Below are 20,554 nucleotides of genomic sequence, written 5' to 3'. Positions count from 1 at the left end.
AAATACAAACATTTCCATTTAAGCAGTACATACTTTGAATCAGAAAGACAACAGCAGAATATGAACCAAAGGAGTAAATCACAGGTCTAGCTATTAATTTGTATCTAGTATCTCAGTCACGATAGCTCTGCATACCAAAGCCATGGCACCAGTCACTAATGGGATATACTAAAGAGAGAACGGGATTGAAAAGTAGGCCCTAGACTTGCTAATGCCAGTTGCAGTTTCCAAAACACTGCAACATTTTTGCAGACTGGGAACTGATATTGCATAAGAAAGGAATGACTGAAGAGAGATAGCCAATGACAATAAACAGGCTACACAACCTAGCCTAAGGGCCTAAAAACTTCGTTTTACTTTGTGCCACCATAAGGATAATGGGAGCAGGCCATTGCGTAAATGCAGCCGTCCATCAAACACATTGAAATCAGCTTGACGCAGCTTTTCCAAATATGCACCAGAAGCCACCTGCAAGTAGTCACAACACAAAGAGCAGGGTACTGATGAGTCTTAATGTCACTAACAGTAAAAATACATAATAAAGATTGGAAGAAATGTATTCACCAGCTTGAGAAATGTTGGCACCAAGCAAGTTTTTAAGATACTATAAAAAACCGTTACCACATAGCAATTGCTTCACAGCAGTTTATAGTAGGAAGACTAATATCACTGAAAAATTAATACAACTCTTCTGTTCAATGCTTAAGCAGGTCTGTTCTATCAGTGCTTACCACATACAGTTGCCTGCAAAAACTTATGGACCAATCAAAAGAAAGCTCATCAAAATGAATGTATGCACCACCTGTCAGCTTGGTGTTTCATATCAAGGTCCACTGTTGCCCTGATAGCTCACTTCTAGTGCTTAAAAAAAATAAAAATAACAGCCCTCTTCAGCATTCTAAACTATGCTGTTTTGCCAAGGCTGCACAATAAGCTCCATTATGTTGCAAGCTTCGGCATGCATGCTGCTAAGCTGGCGATCGCATCACAACATAGTTATACATGTCAAAGCTAGGGACTCATGCAGCTCCCATTGCAAAGCCAAGGCAAAAGCACACAACACAGGGTAAGCTGCTTTGACAGCTTAGCTCTCTGGTATAATCCTGATCACATGCAGGAATCACGTAGACGCACCCCGTGCGAGCTCAGAAAAATGCCCAGCCACGCAAGCACAGGTCTTAAAAGCAGATGCAGCAATGACAGATGGCACAAATATGCATTTTGCTATGTGCCTAAATAGCCTACAAACTTTTACAGGCCACTAAAGTTTCGAATGATATGTTAAGAAAAAAAAGGTGGAAATAAAACTAACACCAAAGTGAGAGAGAAAAAAGAAAATGATAAAGTGTATTGTTGCAATAAAATGAGAGGAACATAGATTATAGAGTTGACAGGAGCTGATTACAGTCTGGCTGAAATTCAGATCAGGAAAAAGGCTTCAGCAGGCATACAAGGCACAAGACAGATAGCCAAACATTCATCAGAATGGAGGGAATATCAAGGGAAGGAAAATGTATTCGAGGGCAGCAAATTCTCAGGAGGAAAGTTAGATTAGGAAAGGTGCTGCAATAGGTTAGAGAGTTAGGAAAACTAGTGGAATATGGTCGTTACGGCTGGCTAAATCTTGAGTGGCCTTCATTCTGCAGTAGCCTTAACTCAGACAATAATGATAATGATGATGAAATGTCTTATGACAGCCCTACACTTTGCAGAGTGAAACTAGGTAGTTGTTGTGATAACCTCAACATCAGAGCTCATGGAGGATCAAAAGCAGCTCATTGAAATCTTTCTGTGAAGCAAACGGGTTGAATGTAAGTCTCCATGACCATTCCTGCTATTCTAGTTTATGAACAAGCTCACATGCCTCCATCCAAACGCATATTTGAGAGCCCCTGCAACCTTTAACTGCAACTGTTGCTATGTGCCAAAAGTCTAAATTTGCTAGTGGTACATACTACAAAGTTAGCTGTTTAGATAAGTTAATAAAAGAACTACTAGCACAAGCTGACTGCAAGCCACCTGAGCTTTGTTAGACAATGTATGTGTCTTTTTTTGCAGTAAACAAAAGAAACAATGTGACCAAATTTTAATAGTGAAGAGCTGCTGCATTGTGGCATTCCACTATCATAGCATGAAGCACATGATATGATATCAGTAAATGTCATGATACAATGTCACTAGATGTCATGATATGATGTCAGTAGATGTCATACCATGTGCCTAGTCAAAACAATAATTTGACAAGGCCTTAAAGTAATATATAAAGATGTATAACTTGTGCAGAGTCACTGTTCTAGTACCCAGCTTTTTCTTGAGCTCAATGACTTAGTCTGCAGTGTAAATGAAGAACATCACAATGAGATAGCAACAGCATCACATGCTAAAATTTCTCACATGCTCAAACAGGTAACTTACCGCTGGCAAATAGACTGCCCTTACAGAACTTGGTGTGTCCTTCTCCAAACTGCGAGCCTAAAAGAGCACAGAAAAGTGTTGACTGGAATTACACCCGAAGCTACCAACTGTTGTGTTGATCAGAGAAAATCAGAAAAAAATTCCCTCGGCCTAACCACCTACTTGTTTGAGCTCAAATTTCGAACAAAGGTGGCATTTGCCGGTCAAATTTGTTTTATATTACGTCTGGATGGGGTACTTACCTGATTCAGTCAGAATTAATGAAAAAAGAGAAAGACACTTACGACTGCTTACGTGTGAAACGGCGCAAGCCCGCCACTCACTTTGTGAATGCACTCGCTGCGCTATGATGTAACCCGATGACACACAACTGGAAATTCTACCTCTGCATGGCTCCAAGCAGAACTTCGTGAAGGCAGTCACTGCCGCACCGTGGCCCGCGCTCCGCCTTAAGGCTAGACGCGAGAGCTAATGAGTTAATACCCATATATGCAGAATTGGCCCTTCTCTACTTAACATTCATAGATCCCTGGGAGTCCTCATACCACTCCTGGCGCAATGGTGCAGCAGTTAAATGGTGCACTGGGATGGCAGGTCCTGCCACGGTAGAATTTGTGGAATCCAGGCCGCTCTTCCCAAGCCACTGCCCTGGGATGGCAGGTGCTGCCACTGGTGAAATTTGTGCGATCCAGGTGGCTGTTCCCGAGCAACCTCGCACAACCAATCATCACTAATTTAACCGCCACCTGCCAGGTTGCATGAGGATGCTATCTTTTATTGGTACCATCGAGTGTTAACACACACAAACACACATACGCACATTTTTTCACTCAACGGGGCAAGTAAGGCTTGCTCCTTAAAATCTTCACTGTCTGCTGTGACGGCGGACCAAAAGAGCAAGTTTTCACAGCAATGGTACCAGTAGCGCCGTCTGTGCCCACCGGAGGAACGAGTGCTCAGCCGTTACCCACTGTTGCGGCGGTGGGGAAACGCAATGGGGAGAATGTGGTTTGAAAGTGCTTTCTCAAATACTGTATTAAAATTGGGCGCAGAAAACACTGCATGCGACTGCCCCCCTCCCAGCACCTTGCGTTCCTTGAATGCATTTCTCTGCAGCCTCAGTCCTCATTTGTCGGGAAAGCTCGTGAAGGCGCTACCGGCATCATTATTGCAAAATCTTGCTGTTTTGGTTCTTCATCACCACAAGTGATGGAGATTTCCAATTAATTTTGACCGAATCAGGCAAGTACTCCACTCACATGTAATATAAAACAAGACTGACCACCAAATGCCACCCCTGTGTGAAATTTTAGCCCGAAGAAGCAGACCGTTAAACTGAGAGAATTTTTTCAGTTTTCTCTGATCGACGCAACAGTCGGTATGCTATGAAGTTATTAGCGGCTAGCCCTTTCCAGGCAAAGACGTAATCCTGCCTAAAGAAGCTGTTTACATCAAGTCAGTGTGTGTTAATGCAACTCCTCATGACACAGATAGTGACAAACATGTTCTCTGTGTACTGGCAAGGACCCATGCACCCATTGTGTACATCCTAAGAGCTCCCATAGTCACTACTAGGAGACAACTGTGCTGAAATTACAAAACAATGTGTTCTGAAACACCAGGGTGGGAAGAACAGGCTGCACTAATTTTAGACATGCAAGCAACTGAGGGACAAATTTCCAATCATGACAAAAGTTCATGCAAGAAAAAAGTCCTAGTATTACACCAAGTGGTCACTGAACACACGCATACCAACTAATTGAAAGAACCTGCCCTCCGTAGCATCTTAAAACCACGAGAGACAAAAGTGCTGATGGAATGCTCATGAATGCTACTAGCACCAAATACAACAGTGCAGCTTATTGTGATATTTCCTTGGTTCAGCACTGCAACAGAAATGAACCAAAGGTATGCTGTGAGTACGCTATCATCCTGGGGTTTGACGGCAGTGGAGCTGCAAATGCACCTCTGCATGTCAGTGAATTTCCAAAGACAGTGCAGATTGTGTGCTCAGCACGGTATAACAGGTGACAAAAATTGAAGGGAACACTTAAGCATTGCCTTAAGAGCGTGACGATAGCGGTAATAGTTTAATGCCTATATGTGTGAAATTTATCGTTCTCTACTTAACATTCATAAGTCCCTAGGAGTCCTCATACCACTCCTGGCACTGTAGTGCAGCAGTTAAGCGATGCACCAATGCCCTGTGATTCCAGGTTCTGCCATCAGTGAGGCTTGTGCGACCCAGGCTGAGCTCCCCGAGCAACCGCTCGCAACCAATCATTAATTTAAAAGCCACCTGCCACGGTGATGAGTTTGCTCACAATCCGGTGGGCAGGTTGTGATGATACCACACGGTCACATGACTTAGATGGTCCACCTAGGTTGAGTCTCTGGGGATTTTTCGCTCACAACACTGATGATGATGACACCACTGAATTTTCTGCAGAACGGGAGTCTTAATTCTGTCGCATTAAAAGGCTAAAGCACAGCTGTCACACCAGCTGGCACTTTTCAGTTTTTACTGAACTTTTGAGCTGGCACAGTTATCTACAGATTCTGGCACTGGATTAGCCGCTGAAAGGACACATGATAACATGAGAAATATAAGCCAGGATAACATGAGCTGAAATGACTGGTACAAACATCTATACCCTACCTGTCTCAGTCCTACCTATCAATTTCACCAGGTGCATTGCACTCTCTTTGTGCTCCTGTGTGTAAAAACTAAGTCGCAAGCAAATTAGCAATTCTTATTTTAACTGTTTCCTTGAATGCAAGCCACCATAAGAAATGACTGTGCCATCAAGTTTTATTTGTCACTGTATGCATAGGACTTCTAATCTTCAATATCTAGAAGGTTAAAATTTGGCAATGTTTCTTACACCGAAAATCAGGCAGAGTTTTTCCAGAAACTGCCCAATAATTATATATTTTATATGCTAGTTTTCCCAACAAAAAGCCCTAACAAGAATATTTCATTAAAAGAAAGCCAGGATATGACTACCACTAAAAATTTTTTCCTTCCTATAATTTGCCACAGTTCTTTAATTGTGTACATGACCACACTTAATGGCAGCAATTCCACATTATGTAATAGCATCCAACACAGCAGCTGCCCTGTGGAATGCACAACAGCATTACAGCAGAGCATTGTGAGCATGCAGCAGCACCTAATACAGTGATGCCGGTTACACAACAGGTCGATACCCGAATTCTGGAGGCTCACCGCTATAAGGTACTTTTCAAACTTCTCCTGCGATGCAGTCACGCATTAGGTGTGGGTGACAACTCGCAAGGACAAAGAGAGGTTTACAATGACCAATAACCAAATGAGGAGACATTTCAGAAATGGCTTGATGACAGCTGCTAGTTTTTACACTCAACTTTTAACAGTTAACACTAGAAACTACATTCTTTGATAGGCTTTTTGGGACTGAAAATAAGGCTAAAATATGCTATTTTCAATCTTGTCACTTAAATATCTCTGACAACTTTTCCTATCTACTTTGAAATTTTGCCTTAAAAGGGTGTAAATGAGTCAAGGCACTCACAAAAACTGCCAAAGGCAATATATGTGCGCAGTTTTGTATATACAGTGTTTTATTTATTGTTAATATTTGCAGCTGTCACTTACGCGCAGTTGTATTTCAAATTGTGCCTGGACACATTGTGCCTGTATCTTATAAATAGCGCACATATCTTCCCTATCCTTTCTTGCTATCGCTACCCTTGGTCCTTCTCCTTGCAATCTTCTCCCTATCCATTTTATAACCGCCAGCCACAGCTCGAGTGCTTAAACTATTAGATAGTAATTGCCGTGGCCAGCAACATCTTTTCCTCCCGTTTTTATTGTTTTGTATTGTAATAAAACCATCACTACACAACACAACAAAAATTCTTCAAAACAGCAGAAAAGAAATGAGGTAATGGTAAGCAAAAGCAATCTATACCTTGACTAAATGTTGATGAGCTGTAGAAGCAATGTCATACACCACTTCCTTTAAGTCTCCTTTCCCACGTGCAACTGACTCCTGAGACACCTTGTGCTACATGAAAAAACAGGGGCAACAAGAACAGCCGGCAATCATTCTAAAAAAAGAAAACTGACATATAAGTAGGGAAGCATTCCCAAGAACGTAATGTGTACACCCCAAACAGGATTGCAAGTTATTAAACAAGCAAAGCTAATACAGTAAAACCAGCAAAAAAAAAACTACATAAAAGCTAGTTTAAAAGTTCTTCATTTTTCTTTATATTACAGAACGCTGCACATTGTTAAATATGCAATAGTGCCTATTCCAGCAAAAAAAGTACAGCCAGATTTCACTACCTGCAGAAACGTGGAGGCTAACAAAAAGGGTTCAGCTTAAGCTAAGAACAACGCAGCGAGCCATAGAAAGAAAAATGATAGGTGTAACGTTAAGAGACCGGGAATGGGCAGAGTGGGTGAGGGAACAAACGCGGGTTAATGACATCATAGTCGAAATCAAGAGGAAGAAATGGGCTTGGGCAGGTTATGTAATGCGAAGGCAAGATAACCGCTGGTCCTTAAGGGTAACGGAGTCGGAGTGGATTCCAAGAGAAGGCAAGGGTATCAGGGGGTGGCAGAAGGTTAGGTAGGCGGGTGAGATTAAGAAGTTTGCAGGCATAGAGTGGGCGCAGCTGGCAAAGGACAGGGTTAATTGGAGAGACATGGGAGAGGCCTTTGCCCTGCAGTGGGTGTGGTCAGGCTGACGATGATGATGACGATGATGATGATGGCACATAAAAATGCCTCAGGGCTATACTTTATTGGTAAAATGTTATTCTAGATAAGAGATCTGTCTCATCACTAATGATGCACAACACCACATGAATTTTGGAGTGGCTGAGCATATAATGCATTTAAATACTACATTTATAAAGGCAGGCCTTACCTTGGCCATGAGCTCCGATGGGACATAAACACGGCCTCTTGAAGCATTAAAGGGGATACCTCTGATCAGGTTTGTTATTCCCTGAAGCTTCCCAATGTGGCTGGCAACATGGTCACATGCTACACTCTGCACACCTAAACAAGAAAGCCAACAGCAAATAAATATCCTAACTTGCAACCCACCTAGCCAATGGGAGGCAATTCACTGACGGCAAAATTCATAATACTCTGAGCATATTTGTCAAATACTTCAGTAGCACAGTAAGAATGACCAATAAATTTACTTTTAGTCGGCACCTCCTTGGACAAAGCTAATTCCAAGCCAGAATACTGCACAAGAATAGAAAACTGGATGAGATGGCACATGGTTATGAATGCTGACACCAGCAAAAAAAAGGACACACAAAAATAAAGTAAAGCTGAGTCCAGCATTGTCCTGTTCACTTCTTTCACTTATAATGTGTGTTTTAACTAGTAATGAACTTGCCATTTGAGTGAAATCTTGCAAGATAAAAAGTTTCAATTACTTTTGCATTTAAATGTACAGCAAGACATTGTATAAGCATTTATAATAAAATTTTGTCTGTTAATAAAACACTTGCGCTTTTATGATGTCATATCTGCCATGCCTCTCAACATAATAAGTTAGCATACAAATCTCTTGTCAGATCAAAGTTAGAATATGCATCGCCCATCAAGTCTATCTTATAAATGCATTTGAATCACTAAACAGAGCGGTCAGATTCATTCACTCTTCATATTCATAAGACATCAGTGCGTCATCTTTCAAAGTAGAATGCAGTTTATTACATCTCTCAGTTCGCTGCCATATTGCCTGCCTTTGTTTAGTTCATAAGTTTCTCCATAGTTCACTTACCTATGCACCCTACACTGTCCCGCCAGCCCCACTTATCGCACAACACATGTCATCCATTTCAAGTTTCCAAACCACCCACCCACACTGTCACCTTTCTCGCCTCAATTTTTGCCCATGTTGCTTCAAACTAGAACGAACACTCCAATGACAGCACTAGCATCACGTCTTTATCCACTTTTGCCGAAAATGTTACAGGTCACCTTTCATTGTGCTAACACTTCATCATCATGTTGGTTCCCACCCCTTATATAAAACCCATCACCAGGTCTTTAAGGCGATAAAATTAAATGAAATACAGATGTAGCCATAGTACCGAACTTTCAGACATACTTGAAAAAAAAATGCATGGTATACCTTCAAACTAAAATATACAGTCGAGCCCACCTGTACCGGCTGCAGATATAATGAATGCTCAGTTATTATGAACAAGTGGTGTGCTACCGTCAGAATATGCATTAGGGCAATGGCAATTCACCTCAGATACGTAAAACAGGTGCGATACATAGAGCACAGCAAACAAGGAGGCACTGTAAACTCGCCCCTCGAAGTTGAAAAACTCGCGCTTCCGGCAAATGCAGATATCTATCTAATGCAGGAACAATTTTGATCAGTGCTTTAGACTAACAATGGCTCGTGCACAAGCATGTCATTTTAAAGTTACTTTCTTGTTTTACTAAATAAAAATGGCGGTGATGATGACGACGAATTTTTATGGTGCAAGGGCATCTGTGGCCAAAGAGCGCCATGGCCCAAGGTATTTTCCGCCTGCATAAGGTGGGGTGAAAGACCCATTTCCAAAGCATCTCACCCTAAATAAGCTGAGAACCAGGCCAGGGGAAAGCTTGTACCCATTGTAACACCAGTGGGTACCAGGGAGCACATCGAACTCCGCACCTTATGCATGTGAGGCAGCGACTGTTCAAACGATTAAGCCACTGGTTCAATTGAAAACTGTGGCATTCCCTATAAGGCAATTATAAAAATACATCTGAACAGCACTGAACATATTTTGTGCTTTTGAATGAAGTTTCATGGGCAAAAAATTTTCAACTAGTTTGCAACACTGTCATCATCACGCCATTTAGCACTCTCATCATTATGCCATTCATCACCTCCAAAAATAACAGCACCAACAAACATGGTGCATTGGGCACTTAATGCCCTTTCTTGTGTATGTGGGTCATGGGTATATGTCAGATTTAGATGCACTGAAATTCAAGAAATATTACTGCTTTAGGGCTTCAATGACAGTTTGTGCAGTTACTACCTCCAATTCAGTGTTTGTCACTAAGGACGACTGCAAATAACAGGAAAAAATGATGGTCGGTTTGCTTTGTTAGGCCAAATGCGAATTAGGTGCGCTAGCAGTTCGGTTGTCACTTCGGTTCTGGTGTTCAGGTCCAGTGTTCACGAACGGCAGTTGTTCGGATAGCGATAAAGGATTAACGTCCATATATGTGGAATTGGTCATTCTCTACGTTCATAGATCCCTGGGAGTCTTCCTACCACTCCTGGCGCAGTGGTGCAGTGGTCAAGTGATGTGCCACTGCCCTTCTATGGCAGGCGCTGCAATCGGTGGAACTTGGGTTGCTTCGGTTGCTCACTTGCTGAAGTGGTGGGCAGGTGAGCAGCCTGCCACAAAACCAGCTTCAGACAAACAGACAGACAAGCAGACAAACACACAACACCTAAATGTGGGGAATGGCCACCATAAGTGCTAGTGCACTAAAATAAGAAGGTACACTGTAACTATGAGGAATCGTTATCATAAAAACTTCACTGCTGTTTGTTCAATTCCCCAAGGCAGCAGTGTCGTAGCCAGGGTGCATTCAGGTGTCAGAAGAGCCTGCAATACTTGCATGGTACCCTCATTTCCCTGCCACCTCCTCTCCATCAGGCACTTGCTAATATTCAATTAACTAGATGACACAAGACCAGTGGGTATACCTCTAGTTAAGGAGCTGTGGCAAAACACCCTTCCTAACCCATCCCAAAGAAAGTTAGGTTGTCAATAGGATGCTTACCCATACTTTGAAGGATAAGATATAAAGTAGACGAGACGCTTTTTTCAGCATATTCTTCAAGGTCACTCACAGTGTTATGAGGCTTATCCCCAAGAATGCTTTCCTGAAAAAGAAAAAAAAAAGACTGAATTTCAAGCAGGAACACTTTCACAATGCAGAGAACTAGAAATATGAACAGAATATTTACAAATGGCCCCACTAGTAAACGTTATTTTGAGACATCCATGAAATGTCCACATAACCAATCTTCATCAAACATTGTCTAGTAGACATTATTGTGACACAAGTTTTGCAGTATAATCAGATTGTCACTCAATGTATAGGGTTGTCCATTTCTAGTCTCCACACACGAGTGGTGTTGCTGCGTTCTTCGAACGAGTACGCCTGACATGGCCACGCATCGAAGCAAAGTGGCGCAGGCATAGAGAGACCTACAGCTGGTGCTTCTCGTCGGCTTCCACTTTCCTTTGATGTACACACTTTGATGTACAACGGACACACTTGCGCTCTGAAGAGCTCAGCCGTGCAGCTCGCATGTTTAAGCTAGAAGTGGACGACCCTGTAAATAGCAGAGGTATAATTAGATGACCTTCTGTGAACACTCACAACCTGACAAATTTTCAACACAAAGCTGCTTGGTTCCAAGACAAAGCTCGTCAAGCGGTCGTAATGCCTGCTGCCCTCAGTTCTTTTTGTAAAGAAAACTAAAATAAAAGTGATCGATCAACTGGTCAGTAGGTCGGTCAATTAGTCAACTGATTGACCAACCGACTGACTCACAGATATAACCTATACACCTCCTTCATGCCGTGACATCGCGAAGATGTGGCGCTGATCAGAGGTGGGCAACCTCATGAGGTCGACCTCAACCTCAAAATGACCTCAACCTCATGTTGTGAGGTGAGGTTAGGTTGAGGTGAGGCCGGCGACGGCTCGAAATTTTGTGAGTGAGGTCCGCAAATCAGACCTCAACCTCACGCGTGAGTTTGAGGTTGAGTGAGGTCGAAATTTTGAGGTCGAGACTTTTTGCAGTTGCCGCAGCTTACTCCGACGAGTGCCGCTTCTGAAGCGGAGTTGGAGCGCACCACAGCAGTGTTCATGCAATGACCCTTGGTGTTTGGTTTCCCCTGTTTTGGACAACTGGATGCCGCAGTCCACTCTTAGCTTTTGCTGCTGTGCTGTAATGTCCATTCAGCCCGAGCCTACAGGAGGACGCACCCCTCTAGTATTCCTGGAAGGAGTGGCACTGTCACGGCATGCCACTCTCCCTCCCCCTTCCTCCGTTGGCGTAGCAGCCGTAGCTGCCTGCCAGTGGGCTCAAAGCCCATAACTCACGTTGATCCGCAGTAGCTTTGTCTGATGCCGCAAACAAACAAGTTCAGTCCAACAAGCACGCAATTAATTCGTCGCAGCGCGGATGGCCCAAAGCAAGACTGCTTCGTGTTCATGCTCGTTGCCGGCGCTGACGTCATGGCTCTTGCCTTGCAGTCGAGTAAAGGGGATCCTGCTGTACATTACACGGTGACATAACAGAAACTGGAGTAGTCGGCACAGGTGAGAGAATGGGATTCAGGCAGTTCCTAACACGGACACCTGCTGATTTGATGAAAAAAGCATGAAGTCAGAAAAACCTGTATAACACCGTCGAAGCTTATGATTGGTGCTTTCCCCTTTTGAATCTCACACTACTTCTGTATATTCCCATTCCGTAATGCAAGCAGATGCAAATTTTATTTCACTTTTATATCCTTCCGAATAACCTCTTTCGTCTCCTGTTCCTTGTTCCTTCTCGGAAATTCGCATATTATGCCGAAACACCGCAGCACAAGGCGAACGTACCAGCATAGTGGTGTTATAGCGGTAAAAAAAAGCAAAACTTTAATGAATGTATGATGATGTGGTAGCTGATTCCTTTTCCTTTTTTTTTTAACTAAGATGTGTGAATAGAACTGATTACGTGCGGGCGCTGTGCTGCCGAGTTCCTGTTTCAAACCTTCTAATATGACGTTTAATGGGGGCACACTTCTGTTCGCTTCTGTTTTTAGTCTGCGATTTGTTTGTAAGTTCGTAACCATTCCCTTTGTTGTTGTTTTTCCTTTTCTCGCATGGGATCAGTTTGGTTGGGGGCCTGCCTTGCAGATGACCAGGCACTACCCACACCATTATCCTTCCTTTAACTATTTTGCCGAGACCCGTTCACCTTAAATGGCTTCGCGGAATGCTCGTGCAGTGCTCGCAGGTAAAAAACGTCGAGGATGCCGGCGTACCATTGATTAGTTCAGTTTTGAAGGAAAACAAATGACTGGCACAAAGCAGCTTGTCTCGAACTGGTTGACAAAATGGTACCCAGAATTTTGTTCAGGCGTATGAGTATTTAGACGGTGTTTCTTTTTGTCCCTGCGGGCGGGGGGGGGGGGGGGGGGGGGGGGGGGCTGGAAAGAAGATTTCGCTGCGGCGAAATATGAGCGGATGGAGAGCCATGGTGCTCTTGACAGAGAGAGCGGCTCACGCTGCCCAATTTAGGCCAGTTGTTTGGCCCGCGTGATTTCAATAGTTGGCACAGTGTTCGAAGACGTAATCTAGCTCGTTCTTGCAAAGTGCTGCAGGATCATCGAGTCATCGGAGAATTCCCAGGATTTCGAAACCATTACCATTACCACCTGGAGGGAAGTGGCAGAAATGGGGGAGGGTCTTGACCTCCCAAGAGCATCAACATTTATTTATTTATTCATACTGTTAACCTTTACTGAGGGTCATGACAGAGAGGGAATGAACAATACTTAGAAAAGCAATAACACCTACTAAAAAATTCAAATATAACAAACTAAAATAACGAACAGATTGAGTTGGAATTACATAAACACCATCTCAAAAAAGCTGCTAAGCTGGTACAATGCATAGAAAGCAAAAATGCACATGCAAAGTAATAGGACGCGATGAACAGGCAGCAACATGTTCGCATTCATTAAAGTATTGGTCGTGAGTTGTCTGAAATCCTGTATTTATCTATTCATACAATATCATCCTTAATTATTGGCTGCAGGTATTCCTGTTTTCCCGCAGAATTACTGTTTTCGGTTGCTGGGTAACGTACAATATTTAATCAACATTCTGGCAACTTTTAATTTGGTAGCGGTATATCAGACTTCCCCAGGCTCATAAAGAACACTACTATCATTATCATCATTATTGCCCCCATATCGAGGGTCAGCGGCATGTATCGTTGCATGATCGTTGCAGTATGTCATACATGGGAGCTAGTGTGTTTACCTGCTGGACAATCCGAATGTCATTAATGTGGACCGGGTTGTGGGCACTCTTTGTAATGCGTCATGCACGCATGTGTACGAATGTGAATCCACATGGACCTTGAAATGGGGGCGAAAGGGGGTGGGTGGGGACCTGGCATGATGTGACATTACATCATTCTCACGTGACTGGTGTGACGTCACACTGCATCGTCGTCACGTGATTACGTTTGACGTCACATTACATCCTTGTCATGTGACCTGGTATGCCGTCACTCATACGATGTCATTACTAACTATACTAAGTAGTCTTAGCATTACATAATTGCATCAATCTGTATTAATTACATATATTAATTAGTGTATGTTACTCAATATTAATTAACGATATGACATCATCATCTTCGCTGCGTGACTCGTAGGCTCGCAATGTCACATGGTGCTGTTTCTTGCGGACACTTTTTTCCGGATATGATCGTGAAACAGCCATCTAATGCTTTCGCATTAATAAAAGAATCTGCTCGCTTCTATAAAGACATAAATGCGACACGCTTCAACTAGGTGTACACAGTTGCAGGAAGTTAAGTGTTTTTGAAGGCAGCATACAAAGGACTGAAAAGAGAGTTTGCTGGGTGGCGAAATTTGCAGCTACACTGAGTCCTCTCGCTATTCCTGACAGATCTAGAGAATCGGAATATACTGATAGGCGTCTGCATAGCCGTCACATTGGAAAGTACATCGGCAACCAGTTTCTTTACATTCGCTAACTATTCTAAAGTCTAAGAATGCCTTCCCCCCCTCACAATTTCTGGTAGATGGCGTAGAAGGTCTGTGTTTGTCAATTGCCAGTTCGTGCGTGAACAAGCGAGAGGCTTCCAATACGAATGTTCCAATACGAATGTTCCAATGTTCCAATACGAACAAGTATACGCGAAGCAGGTTGCTGAATATTGACAGTGATAAGCTTACAATAGTTAGTGAAGCAAACTTAATGAAAAAATACCCTCAGACGTACTGGTGGCAACTGCATAAGGGACACCCCTGTCCACAGGCCATAAACTCTACAAGGATTCATCCCAGATTATAAGCTTCTCCTATTGCGTGTACATCATTAGTGTCTGTACACACTTTATTAAATAATTACAGACCGCTATTGTTATAACTAGTCCTCACAATAGTACCATCATCATTCTAGCTTTCCTGTCTCACAGAATTCTCAGAATTGTTTTGAACTGAAAAACTTCCTAGTCACTTTTTGTTTTGTTTGTTTTCTGAGGTCGAGCAGCCGTGAGGTTGAGGTGAGGTTGAGTGAGGCCACTAGTGGCCTCAGGAGAAGTGAGGTGAGGGCGTCCAGGAGACCTCAATCTGATGAGGTTGAGGTTGAGTGAACTCGGCAAATTTTTTTTGAGGTCGAGGTGAGGTCAAGATTTTTGAGGTCAGATGCCCACCTCTGGCGCTGACATCAGTAGCGACTTTCACACAGTAGGCAAAACAAGATCTGCCTTCCCGTGCCTCCGCAGCTACTGGCGGAACTGCGTGGCTGCATCATGCCCGCGTGCTGCAAAGGAGCGTGTATTGAGCAGCTGCGTCACTGTGGGATGCACATAGTGGCAGAAAAGGGAAATTAAGTAAGCCTCGATAGGTTTCTCGTAGATAAATACCCCAGTAGGCAATAGGCCGCAGTAGAAAAGCACAAAGCCATGGGTCTTGACGCAGTCTATCTCTGGCTGTATGTGGCTAAGAGATTGTAACACGGAAGCTGTTATGCTCTTTCTAAGATACATCAGCATAGTATGCTTAAAACTGCGCAAAAAAAGAAAAGATTTAGCGGTGATCATAGCTGTCGCCCAGAGCACTGGTGCACACAAGGCACCGACCAGCTCGCTCGCGATTAAGGAATGCTCTCTTTTTGTTGGTAGCATAGCATATTTTAAAGTGTGTGGAAGATATGCAATTATACAAGGTCACGTTCACGTCATTCAATATTTACTTGACACAACATTTATTTGTCTGACAGACATAACAATACAGCTTAGGGGGAAGTCTGCTAAACTGCGTCATTCTTTTGTGTCACGTGGGTACGGTTATAACCGCTTACTTTATTGTGTGCGAAAAGCAATGTAAGCACATATAGCTGCTTTCATTTCATGAGGTATCATACGTTGTTTCAAAAAGTGGTGAGTGATTGCAAACTTCTTTGCAAGGAATAGCCATGGGCAAGTACTGTCTGAATTGCAGCGTGCTTTTGTCTCTGTTTTTGCCATCACATGACAGTGGTGGGAAAATATCATAAAGCTCACGAAAACAACTGCGAGCATGTCTAGCTGCGTCCATCTCACGTAATTTGCAGGCGAGTGGTTATTTTTCAACCAGAGCCACTGCATCTTTCAATCTAACAGAAAATGTTGAGTAAAACACTGTAGCGAAATATCAGGGATTAAAACTGATTAAGTGCAGCATTAGCTAGCAACATACAGCCCAGCAGGTGTATCAGTAGACGGCGAGGGCATATATATGCTCAGACCAGACGATGCCACAGTTTCTCGTAACAATTTGACTGAAGTAAGAATGCGCCGGCTAGTGCAGAGTGTCATGGACTGGTTATTGTATTCAATAGCTAGCATATAAATCAATGGTTGAAGTGCTTTCTTTATTTACTATCTACCACATATACGACACACACTGCCGAAGTATTCACAGAATACGCTTTACATTGTCAACGCAAGCCCATGCACTTCTTACAAAATTACTAAGTACAACGCACCAAACACTTTTGTTATTCAAAGAAGCTAAAAACGCACTTGAAAGCCTCCTGAACCAGTGCTCAGGGCCTATCTGCCACGCCTCACCCTGGCCTTTTGCCTATTGCGAGCTCACTAGCGACTGCAGCACCACCTCGTTTGTTTGCAAACATGCAGGAGGTCTATACTGTACACTGGCTTGGCAGTCTGCGTAAACAGAAATGTGCTCTTTACACTGGAAGAAGCCTCATGGTTGGGCGACCAATTGCAATGTTTTTTTCTGAGCAGATTTGTTACAGTACCGAATTCATTGACATGAGTTCGCCACAAAGACAGCGAAGTCGATTAACATATGGTTCTTCTGACAGAAGTTCAAAAGGGGTTATTACTGGCCAAAAAAGACTCGCAACAGAGAACTGCACAAGACAAGGGCTGGACAAACAACTGAAATTTGTAATAAAAACAGACAGCTGAGTCATTATCATATTTCATTTGATCATTACCCTGTGATGATGGATATGTAAAATAAATACAGCTGAATGCATCTTTGCTCACAGGTGAGCACCACTGGCTCTAATTGGAGGGTCACATACGAGCTTAGTATATGAGCTTGTAGAAAGTGCATTTTGTGAACATGTACTAAGTGTTTAGAATGGAAGCAGGATGTTTGGTGTGTGGTGTCATGAAGAATTAGCATGCAGGAGAGAAGGAGTCAAATGCTGGGTATGCATGACACCTCCATGGCATTTCTCCTCATAAAGATATAATACATTAAATGATCAAAATAAACTAAATGCAGCAGCAAGAGCTGCATATGCCAGCACACCAGCAAGGAGGTGTAATATGGGCTGCATTATCCCGAAACATCCTCCTTACCACAAGAGTCTGAGAGAGCACTAGACAGATTTTTGGGGTGGCAGCTGCCTTGCAACTACAGTTGGCACTGCCACCGGCCATGTACGCTTCCTTGGTCAATCTGACTGCTATGAAAGCTTGTGCACCTAATTCCTATCATGTTAACTTAGCCTGGAACCGTTAATGGTTGACGCCGATAAACTTGCTTTCCTTAACCTTTTGCTTGCCACAGTCTAAAACTGGAACATAAGAAACTCAACTTTTTATTTCCCTTCAAAATACACCCTTCTTCCAAATTTTTTAATTCCCATGCTGTACGCTGATTGCAGAAAACATTGCAAATATAACATTTATTATCGATTAACTTAAAGAGTTGCAATTATCACTGATAAATGCATATATTTTGGGCCTTGTCACAACCGATTGTGGAGAGCCCTTTCACAAGAAAAAAAAATGTAAAAATGAACAAAACAGTACAAATGTTATGACAAATAGTTGGCAATTTCGCGAAATAAAAATAAAGAACTAAAGCCTCTGTACCTTTCACTGGCAGCGAGTTTTATGAAAATGCCCCTTTTTTGGAACACTGGCATTTGGCAGTAGCAAAATTCAAAGACAGGCGATACTCCTATCGTGGAGTCTTTCTCATTATGCCGGCTGGCGTAGATGCTGTCCAGTTTGGCCTTTCAAATATCTGGTCACAGATCTGCGAATGATATCAGGGAGTGCATTCATGGGCAGCGTCCCAAGCGCATGCTCCATATGTTAAAGCTGCTGTCATGTCTTCAGGCTATCACCTCCTGGCTACGTGCGGCACCTGAGAGGCATTTAGAAGCATCTGGAGCGTCTCACGACCACGCACTTCACCCGATAATAGCAAAGAATGCACAGAGCGAGAGGTGGGGTGCATGCAGTGTGGTCATGCACCACCCCTACTGCGCATCCCATCAGGAGACAACGAAGGCAGTGGAGGCATGTGCAGAGGGTGGTCGCGTGATCCCAGAACGGAGCCACGCATAGGCCATCGTGGGAAGTGCAAACCATAGCTATGCTGTAAAACCTGTTGCTCAAGGAATGCTATTCTGCCTACCATGGCTTCTGAAATGCTGAATGCGATACAGCTCACAAGGTGACAGAAAACATTAGTTATACATTGTGATTTTCTCCATAATTTGCTCTCTGTAATTTGCAAACACATTGCAGGCAGCTATAGGGCTGTCTTCAGAAAATAAAATCTGTTTCAGACGACATGCATTCTGTATAGACCTTTGCATCAGGCAAGGGAATTGTCAAAACTCTTCCTCACCGGACTGTCGGAAACTGGTTCCACTGCCATTTCTAACTTCTACTGTACTGGTGTGAGGTGCACCTAAATGTCTAGCGAATAATATGGCAGCGCCCAGGGAGCCCTTATTGCAAAAAGCTATAAGGTGAAACAACTATGTTCCAAAAATGGAACATGGGAAAAAACATGCTTACTCATGGTAAATATGGCTAGCTTTTTGCACAGTTACGTCAGAAAGCATATCTGAATTGTCAATATATAAATTTTTGCCTTTGAAACATGTTTCACTGTGCAGCGCTTAAAAGGTTAAGGCTTGACATAGACAACCACCCCCGCCACTTGCCAAGGTGTCAGCACTTGACCAAGTGAATCTCCATTGTTCCCTGTAGTCCTTACAATCCTTTTACGTTGTGTGACCTATTCTGATTTCCAATGTTTTATGTGGTTGTGTTACTTATGCTTGCTTGTTTATCTGACCACCAAAGAAGCCTGTACATTCAACTGGAATCACTCCACCCTGAAGTCAAGTAAAAAAATTTCTACCAACTGTACTTTGTACAATTGTCATTCTTCACTGTACAGGAAGTGCAGCCTCATATATCCACTCTGCAAGGTGTACACGAGTTGATTCGGTAGTATCCTTCTGATATTATCATGAATGCGCCTGTAAATGCTCAGCACCCTGAGGCAAAAAGGTCATCCCTTAAACATCCAGCAAACTGTGGACATGCAGACAATATCTGTAAATTAAATACCTAAGAAGCTACATTTTACAAATATCCCGTTGTCTGGAAAGGTCCTTCGGGCTTCACTAGCAGCTAGAGCAAGTAAATACCTTGTATTGCATTGCCAAAAATACACGTACATACTCGGTATTTTGCTTTGTTATGCATGAAAGGAACCTCCATTAGGTATCAGTGATGTGCTTACTGCCTGTGTAACGCTATGTGAGAGCAGGTTTTAAGTTGCAATGTAATTTACTACAGCTGTTACTACAAAGAAAATTATTTACGTACCCGTGAATCTATCATTCTGTTCATCCACTGTCGTGACAACTGTTTCGAATGAACCAGCACGCTCAGCTCCTGTGCAACGGGGTGCTCAGGAGGGCTTCCCTGTAAACGTAAATACAGTGTCCAGTTCAAGCCAAGTAACTCGAAAGACGGCGTGCCACCTTGTAAACCCTCTCGACGGCATCTTTCCAAAAGTGGATCCGCATCAAACCTATGTCCGCTCTCGAAACAACGTCTCTGATCTGCGTGAAAACAGTAATGAGACGAGCTTAACAGTACATGGCACCTTTAGGAAAAAGAAAACACCGCAATAAACAAACGGGCAACAAGTCCCTCACCTGGGCGAGCTCAACGTTGAACGCCCGGATAGCGAAGGCACTCCTTCGCACGCCAGCCGGCAACAGTAAAGAGCAGAGGTAGTTCTCATAATCGTACTGCCTAGAAAGCAAAGTGTCGTTGCGGTGTAATCCAAAGAAAGGGTGCAGTTGCAATGATGCAGCAATGTTACTTACTTCACTAGATCTGTGCAGTACGCAGCTGGAGACGTTCCTCGCTTCGCTGTAGACGATTTGAATAATCTGGACATCGATAAACACGTGCGAAGTCGCCTCTGACAGACACATTCCGTCTGTAAGCTTCCAAGCCGAGCTGCAGTTTTCAAATTGTACCAAAACATACTATTCAATCACGTAACGTGAACGCCTTGGCGGCACGATTGAAGACGAAACTCAAGTTTCGTCTCAACTTGCCTTGGCTCGCCTTCGCGCTTCTTTTCTTGACAGGCTTGAGTACTTAAAGGAGTATAGACACCTAATTGTGGCGGTATGTTTTCTTCTTTAAAATATTGCGAAAGACACGACACTACTACGCATGAATCACTATATGATATTCGCCTATAACTGCTAAATAATTTATAATCAAATTTTTTTTGTCGTGATGTTTCGGTTTTGTTTCCAACAGACGAACGATGGTTGTGACGCTGTTAGAGCGTTGTCACGTGAGGCATAGAAAAACGTCCATAAAATCGCTGCTTTATTGTTTTTATTTACTCCAGTGCTGAAGCCAACTTTCCTCAAGAGCCAGAATGACAATGATTGTGGAAGCAGTGATTAAATTGCAGTTTTTTTGTCTCACGCGACCTGTAATTACATTGACGTCACAGTCCTCATTCGGCTGTT

The 20,554-nt window shown here is 43.1% G+C and overlaps 1 protein-coding gene across 1 annotated transcript; it reads right to left on the bottom strand.

The window, feature by feature from the left end:
- Positions 1-335: 335 nt before the first annotated feature.
- sicily (NADH dehydrogenase (ubiquinone) complex I, assembly factor 6 homolog sicily) lies at positions 336-20,123 on the bottom strand. Its single transcript, XM_077647987.1, has 9 exons — positions 19,889-20,123; positions 19,715-19,814; positions 19,538-19,618; positions 19,380-19,478; positions 10,235-10,337; positions 7,335-7,468; positions 6,369-6,464; positions 2,416-2,472; positions 336-468 (listed from the first exon to the last, which is right to left on the bottom strand). Exons 1-9 carry the CDS (start codon positions 20,050-20,052, stop codon positions 340-342), a joined length of 963 nt encoding a protein of 320 aa, XP_077504113.1. The 5' UTR covers positions 20,053-20,123; the 3' UTR covers positions 336-339.
- Positions 20,124-20,554: the final 431 nt, after the last annotated feature.

Source organism: Amblyomma americanum, chromosome 1, assembly GCF_052857255.1.
Source record: "Amblyomma americanum isolate KBUSLIRL-KWMA chromosome 1, ASM5285725v1, whole genome shotgun sequence".
Taxonomy (NCBI): Eukaryota; Metazoa; Arthropoda; class Arachnida; order Ixodida; family Ixodidae; genus Amblyomma; species Amblyomma americanum.
The sequence above is the reverse complement of the archived record's forward strand: the minus strand, read 5'-3'. Positions and strand labels throughout refer to the sequence as shown.

Coding starts and splice junctions, on each gene's coding strand:
- sicily (XM_077647987.1), bottom strand. CDS start 20,052: ATGTTTTGGTACAATTTGAAAACTGCAGCTCGGCTTGGAAGCTTACAG. Junction 19,479..19,537: donor CCGTCGAGAGGGTTTACAAG/GTGGCACGCCGT, acceptor TTACGTTTACAG/GGAAGCCCTCCTGAGCACCC. Junction 469..2,415: donor GGGCAGTCTATTTGCCAGCG/GTAAGTTACCTG, acceptor GACTACTTGCAG/GTGGCTTCTGGTGCATATTT.